The 8,030-nt window shown below is 33.4% G+C and overlaps 1 protein-coding gene across 1 annotated transcript; it reads left to right on the top strand.

Moving 5' to 3' along the window:
* The first annotated feature begins 281 nt into the window (after positions 1 to 281).
* On the top strand, positions 282 to 5,853 carry LOC120087264 (probable protein phosphatase 2C 60). Its single transcript, XM_039044206.1, has 11 exons — positions 282 to 437; positions 1,424 to 1,548; positions 2,117 to 2,180; positions 2,321 to 2,429; positions 2,814 to 2,967; positions 3,231 to 3,356; positions 3,996 to 4,119; positions 4,290 to 4,366; positions 4,514 to 4,566; positions 5,235 to 5,289; positions 5,445 to 5,853. The coding sequence occupies exons 2-11, from the start codon at positions 1,432 to 1,434 to the stop codon at positions 5,658 to 5,660; spliced, it is 1,095 nt and encodes a 364-aa protein (XP_038900134.1). The 5' UTR covers positions 282 to 437; positions 1,424 to 1,431; the 3' UTR covers positions 5,661 to 5,853.
* The last annotated feature ends 2,177 nt before the right edge of the window (positions 5,854 to 8,030 follow it).

Below are 8,030 nucleotides of genomic sequence, written 5' to 3'. Positions count from 1 at the left end.
ATTGTTATATACTACATTCTATTACAAATTTATAAGTATAGATTAAATTGTGACATTAATCGATTAGAGCATGTGATTATAAAAGGCCGCATGTGAAAACGTGACCCAATTCCTGATACTTATGGGCCACATTATGGGCCGAACTTTAAGTGAGTGTGGGCCGCGTAGCCCATCATATGTAACTGCAAACGGGTGCACGTGGAGGACACGTGCCCCACCTTCTTCGTTTAAACTCGAAAATTATCGAAAACATCTTGCACTGATTGATTGAATTTATTTTATTATCATATCGTTAAAAAAAAAAAAAAAAAAGAAAAAAAAAGCAACGGAAGGATCTAAAATTTTTTGAAGAAAAAGGGGGAAAAAAAAAAGCACACTAAAAGATAGATCTCTCTTCCTCTCTCTCCGCTGAAACTAGTGTTCGAAGCGCTTGGCGGGTGAGTCGTATTTTCCATTTTTGTTTTTCTTTCATTTCTTCTACTGTTTGTTTTGATTTGTTTACTATATCTGATTGAATATGATTGTGGAGATATTTCTTTTCGATTCCGCCGATCTCTGTTTCTTTGGAGTTTCTCGTGGTTTATATGATCCGTCTGTTTGCATAAAATTCGTTGAGCCATCATTCTTCACTCGTTGTTAGTTTTGATTTTGATTTTGATTTGTTTCGGAGGGAGTTACCGAAGTAAGCCTTTTCGTTGAGTATGGATGTCTGTTGTATTTGGTTTTATTTGAATCTTGTTCTTGTTCTGTAACCTAAAGGAGAGTTTGAAAGATGGAGGTAGGGTGGTTTAGATGTGTTTCACTTGGGAGGGAGGGATTTTATATTACTCCCTGTTAATCTTTCACAATTAAGACCATTTGTTGGGGAGTGATTTTGAAATGGTTAAATTCACTTTTGTCATGTTTAAAATCAAACTGAAGCATTCTTTCAATCCTAAATTATTCTTTTCTACATGAAAATTGTGTTTACAAGTGTAATGTAAAAAATTAGATTGATTTTGAATGATAAAGACATGTTTTGGAGTGATTTTAGTAATTTTAATCCTTAGGCTGTTACTATGTTGATTTCGGGTTAACAACTAGCTTTGCTGGTTACTTTCAAGAACCACTTCGCTGATAGAAACATATACTGTTATGAATTGTGAAGTTGAATAGCTTTGACGATTTCATGAATTAACATCCATACATATGAAAGGTCAATGTATTAACTGATTCTTTAGTTCAAACCACATGCGTGCTTTATATCTTTTGGAATGAGTGTTACTGAAACAACAATATAACGAAGAGGGATTGAAGGGCAAAATTGTTGACGCGTCAATTTTTCTTTTTCCTTCCCCTTGGAAATTATGTGAACGTATGCTTGCAAATGATTTTTCTGTGAGGGGCGACCTTTTGGTGATTCATGGATTTTATCTAATTCCAGCTTGGAAAATGGGGATATATCTCAGCTCCCCCAAAACAGAAAAGGCCTCAGATGATGGTGAGAATGAAAGACTTCGGTACGGCCTATCCTCTATGCAAGGCTGGCGTGCAACCATGGAAGATGCTGTGAGTTTTCTGTCTATTTTTACTGTTCCCTTTGATGTTAAACTTGTCGTGTCATTATACCCAGTTATTCATCATGCTCTCTATTGCTTACTGTGACCCATGCAAATTATTAACACATAGGATGAACTACTTTGTACTATATTATCTCGAGGTAGTGGTATTGTATGTACTGTCACATGTGCTCTTTAAGCACTCCTTTTAGTGTACTGGAACAGAGAGTTTGCATTAGAATATCTACAGAGCAATGGAAATTTGTAACTTGGCACTGGGTGGAGCAAAATCACTTTTAGTATTATACTTTTCATCATTCCGATCATTCGAGAGGCTTCTGTCTGATTCATTGCTGGACAGTGACTGCAAATTTTATTTATTTATTTACTAAAATCTACAACCTACTCAAACTCACTTGTAACCCTGTAACCTGTGGAGACGGTTCGTCTGAATCTGAGATGTTGTTAAGTTTCTGCTTGGAACCATCTTCTGAAGACTCTGAAAATGATCTGCATTCTGCAAATTCTAAATGTTGTGTGGTACGTATGGATTCTTTCTCACCTTACTTAAGTTTCAGCATGCAGCCTGTCTAGATTTGGACCCTTCAACATCTTTCTTTGGTGTTTATGATGGCCATGGAGGTTAGTATTTGTTCTTTCAGCAGCATCGCCCCCCAATTTTACCATTAATTATTTCTTTTACTTTACTTGCATTTCTGTGATTTTTTTAAAAAATTAATTTAATAGCTTTTATTTTGTCCCCTCATCTCATTGAAATGCAGGTAAAGCAGTTTCAAAGTTCTGTGCCAAGTATCTTCATCGACAGGTGCTCAAGCATGAATCATACATGGCTGGAGATTTGGGAACTTCTCTGCAGAAGGCCTTTCTCAGGTTATTAATCCACTGCCTTTGTTTTAGTTTACTTGGTATCCTTAGTGGTTATCTCAGTGTCCTGGATTATGCAGTTGGAAATTATTTATTTTATTGATAGTGATGAAACAACTAGTGTATCACTATCATGTTCGTTTGGGCTTTCTATTGTTATAGCCTGTCTGAAGTTTTATAGTTGTGAGTTTCATTTGATGCACTAGGTACGCGTTATCATTTTCTTACAAAGATTAATAGATTAAAAATAAATGGGGGTGTTTAGTCATTAAATCCATCCAGATATGATGTGATTCTTGCTTTACCTCTTCCACCATTGATCGTTGAAAGGATGTTTGTGTCAAAACTGCAAGACCTGCCTTCTTATTTTGCCACTCTGAAATGATGCAGAATGGATGAGATGATGCGTGGACAAAGAGGATGGAGAGAATTAGCTATTTTAGGAGACAAAATGGACAAGATATCTGGTATGATAGAAGGATTTATATGGTCGCCCAAGGGTAATGAAGCTAACAACCAAGTGGATGATTGGCCTCCGGAGGAGGTATTTTTATGCACAATTCCCAGTTGCTATGGTGGATTTACTTTCCTTTTCTGTTTTGAGGTGGACATGCGTATGTAGAAGAGGTAGTCCCCCTCTTTCCTCTGTGTCCAGTTGGACGCAATTTGCAGTTCACTAACTGTATTTCTTTGCATTGATTTGTAGTAACCTGTGTTAGTTTTGGGTTAAATTTTGTTATGAAACAATTGTACATTTATGGTTGGGCATGGATTCAATTAAAGTGAGGAGGTGATGTTGCTAACTAGGGACCTCACTCTGACTTTCATGGACCAAATGCTGGAAGCACAGCCTGTGTTGCGATCATACGAAATAACCAACTTGTGGTGGCAAATGCTGGTGATTCTCGCTGTGTCATTTCCAGAAAGGGTCAGGTATTTGCATTAAAAAGACATTGAACAATTGATTTTCATGCAGCCCATATAATATATCTTCCTGAATAGAGAGGTGAAAATAAGAATCAATTGGATGTGTTGTGATGTGATCAGAATTATGAGTGCAATAACCAATTAGATGTATAAAGATGTAATCATTAGTAAATCCTTATTGTTGTTTGTGTAATATATTTTTCAATTATTTTTGTTCTCATTTCTTTTGCCCCAACTTATCTCATTTTAATTTATATGAATGGTGGATTTGTCAGATCAATATCCGTTGAAGTTCTGTCAGTTCAGTCGAATTGTGTTGTATAAGGAGAGAGGATAATAGAGATAGGGCAGGCAATTGGATATGTTAATTGGAAAGATGATGAATTGTCAATTTCTGTCCCTCTGTTTCCTAACCAGATTGCTCCCAACATTTCTCACTTGAAATACAATCAATCCTATTCTGATTAGTGAAGTTAACATAACAGGTTGTGAGTGAAGAAGCATAAATAGATATGGATGTAATAATTCTGACAGTGTTACCAGAATATGATTGTTTTTAATGTCATGAGAAGCACTGTAAATTAGGGAGAATAATCGAGATATTTGCATGGGCATCTAGAGCTCCACCTAACATCTTCTTCACAGGCATATAATCTATCTAAAGATCACAAGCCTGATCTTGAGGTCGAGAAGGACAGGATTCTGAAAGCAGGTGGTTTCATCCGAGTTGGTCGTGTTAATGGAAGTCTCAACTTGGCACGGGCTATAGGTACACCCTTTTTCTAAGTCTTATCTTTGAATTTGGAATATAAATTGGGGCCTGGGCTAAAGGCTATTAGTTACATACTTTTTAAGTCTTAGTTGTAATTTCTAAATTTGAAATATTAATTGAGAATTTCCTTCCGTGATTATTATTGATTTGGAATACTGATTTTACAGGAGACATGGAATTTAAGCAGAATAAAAGTATGCCTGCAGAAAAGCAGATTGTAACTGCCAATCCAGATGTGACAACTGTACGTGTTAATGGTTTTAATATTTCAGCCATGGTGTTATAAGTTTATATGATTTGTTGAAGTCTGATGATACCTGGAAGGGTTCATCATTTTCTTTTTAATCCCTCATTCATTTTTCAGGATCTCATTTGTTTTTCTTGTAATTAGGTTGAGCTTTGTGAGGATGACGAATTTCTTGTTATTGCCTGTGATGGAATCTGGTAAGTTTGAAATTTTGTGCTTTTAGGGGAAGCTAATCTCTCTGAAGTCTGAACCATCCAGCCCTTTAACTGACTTGAAGTTATGTATGTTTTTGTTTAGTATATACCACCTGAAAAAAAAAAAAAATAAAGAACCGACCGAAATATAGGATCAAGAACTACATGATAAACCAAGTATGAGGCACTTGAAACCTCCCCTCTTGAGTATGTGAACCCAAGCCTTAAATCACTTGTTTTTCTCAATCTCCCTCTATTTATAACCAAATACACCAACTCCCTATCTATCCTTATGCCCTTACTAATACCATACTATTCCTCATAACCTTATTAGTTCCCTTACACTTCTGTAATAACATATACGCACTACATATCAAATCACTTTCTTTTGTAATGATGTGAAGTGGCAATTTAATCAATAGTCTAACTGACTTAAAATAATTTATGTTTTGGATTTAAAATTTCCATACCATTCCATTGTACTCTAGAAAAAATCAGCACGGTAGTTCTGAGCTTTCTAAATCGATTCCATCGATGTGGTGTTAGACTGTTAGTATAGGAATATTATTCTTTCTCGGAAGCCAGCCTATCCATCGAGTATAACCGAATTATTAGATTTCATTGACTACCAAAAAAATGGTAAATCACTGACCATCTCTTTCTTTGCATAGGGATTGCATGTCCAGCCAACAACTGGTAGACTACATTGGAGATCAACTAAAATCGGTAAGTTCGTGTGGAGACTTGTTATTAGTGGTTGTACAGTTGCCATACCAGAAATTAGTCGGGGTGCTTGTACTCTTAAGCTGGCTTAGACACTTATGGATATTAAAAGAAGAGGGAAATGGTTTATATTGATTTGTATTTCTCTGAATATGCAGGAAAGTAAACTCTCAGTTATTTGCGAGAGAGTATTTGACAGATGCTTGGCACCCACAGCTGGTGGTGAAGGATGCGACAACATGACTATGATCTTGGTTCAGTTTAAGAAATCGTTCAACAACCTGAGTGCTGCTTCTACTTCTGCTGAGGAGCTGCCTTCATCGTCCAATCAAACGTTGTCTGATCCGAATGAAGGTGCTTCTAAGACTGAATAGATTATACAATTACAATTTTAAAAATTGAAGAAGGTTACCATTCGGTTCGAGATACCAGTAAGTAAAATTTTCTCATTGATGCACTTATTTTCGATTAGTCGATTGCTTGTTGAAGAGTCAACTTGTTTTGTAAAGTAAATTTCTCTTTGTTAATGTCTTACCACTTTCGTTTCAGTACTGCAAATTTTCTTCCCATGGCTTGCATTCTCCCACGTTATCACTCTTATTATATATGGAGAGTTGGAAAATGGGGTGGACAACTTTTTTCCCCCTTAAATTCAAATGAAAGATGTAAACAATTTTTAAAAAAAATGATTAGTGAGAAAACAAGTATATTTTTAAAAACCAAAAATAAAAAATTGAATAGTTATGAAATGGTAGCGTAGTATTTCAAAATGATTCAGCGAACTCAGATCTAAAGTGGTCAATTGTCCAAGGCTCGATGAAAAACTTCATGTACTTCCATCAGCTTTTAGTTAAATTATAAATTTTGTTTCAGATCATAACATTTGATTGTGTCTAGATCCATTTTCTGTGTTTAATTTAAGAAAACTTGAAATAAACAGAAAAGTTCAAAAAATATTTACATTCTAAAGCAAAAAGTTCTAAAAGTATTTGGTTACTCTGGAAATTTTTTACTATAAAATGTGAATATTTTTAAATATTTTTTATATTTAAAAATACTCCTTAATTTAATAGATTTTGTTGTTTTTTTTTTATATATATAGAATGTCTAACAGATTAACATGATTTATTAGACATTGAAAAATTTTAATCCTATCAAAAGTGCGATAAAATTAATTAGATAATTTATTAGTTTGAAGACTTATTAGATACAAATTTAAATTAAAGTATGGTGGTCTAAAATTTAAAGATAGAATAGTTACAAATATAAAAATTTATAGATTAAACTTGTAATTTAATTAATTATTTTATTTTATTTTTATTACCATAAATTATTATGGATGATTTGAAGATTATAATCTTCTTTGAATTAAGTCACGTTTACTTGCTAACAAATGTAATCAATCCATCGTAATATAAAAAGTGGAGTTTATTTAAATGTGAATAGTTTGAAGTGTGTTTATAGAAAATGAAAATGGGAGCATGAGGAGAATTTCATTAATTTCTAATTTTCAAGGTCTCACACCGAAATCGATAATATTCCTGGTTTTTCTTAACTTTATTTCTTCCAATAGATATGGAAATTCGAATCATTCATCTTTTTTATTTTTGTATTATCTATTGGATTCGAATCATTAATCGTTTATAATCTTTATTTGTAAAATATTATAGATATTTCTTTCAAGAAAGCCATCTGAATTTGTAACCCTGTGCATTCTATTATATTTCTTCTATTTTTTTTTCTTTAATTCTTTGACTATTTTAAAGAGTACTTCATTTAAACCAATGTTAAATTTTTTGTTTCTTTTAAATAGTTGTTTGTAGGTAAGCTCAATCATAAGGTTTCCCGCTTTGATTTTTATTTCAGCAAAATTATTGTCGTTCCAATGTTCTTTGAGTTTCCCAGTGGGGCAATTACGATAAAAGAAGTAAATATTACCATTTTAATTTTGTTCATATTGTAAGGGAGCATGGGCGCCGAGTGGGTTATAATAGTCTGTGTTTAAGTGTAGATTATTTCAGTCTGTGTTTGGAGTACAAGTTATTATAGTCTGTTGTATAATAGTCTGTGTTTGGTGTGCATGTTGTTATAGTCTGTAGTATAATAGTTTGTGTCTGGCAGGTTATTATAGTTTGGATTATAATAATCTGTTTTGGGGTGCAGATTATTATAATAGTCGATTACAATATGTAAATTAAGTGCATGTTATCTAGGTATATATCACAATTGATTCTACTTTTCTGCATATCAAAGAAAAAAATTAAATGAAATATCATATTTTCACGAACTTAAATAAAATTGTTTGTTTCACCAATTTATATAAAATGTGTTGAATGTTGCATTGTTCTCATTCCACCAATTTTAACCTTGTTTGACGTATCAAATTTCGTGAGCATGCAACAAATACAATTTCATTCTCTTCAAAGGATATTAATCATTGCCCAACACATTAATGTATGTAGAGATAGAGAAATTTCACAAACAACAAAAAAAGAAAACCAAATCATATTCATGTCCATGAAATAGTACAGAGTGAAACAAAAAAATATTATAGAGTATAAACCATAATTTAGATATGTCTAAATTAAACATGGAAAAGCAGGTGTACCTATGGTGATAAGTACACCTTGGAAACCCACCTAGTGAAATAAAGTGAATAATGTACCATTGAGATTGGGAACCAAACACATCAATTTCACTACTGTAATCACATCAACAGGTACTTGGAAACTACTACTTTAAGA

The sequence above is a fragment of the Benincasa hispida genome, chromosome 9 (genome assembly GCF_009727055.1).
Source record: "Benincasa hispida cultivar B227 chromosome 9, ASM972705v1, whole genome shotgun sequence".
Taxonomy (NCBI): domain Eukaryota; kingdom Viridiplantae; phylum Streptophyta; class Magnoliopsida; order Cucurbitales; family Cucurbitaceae; genus Benincasa; species Benincasa hispida.
The sequence above is the reverse complement of the archived record's forward strand: the minus strand, read 5'-3'. Positions and strand labels throughout refer to the sequence as shown.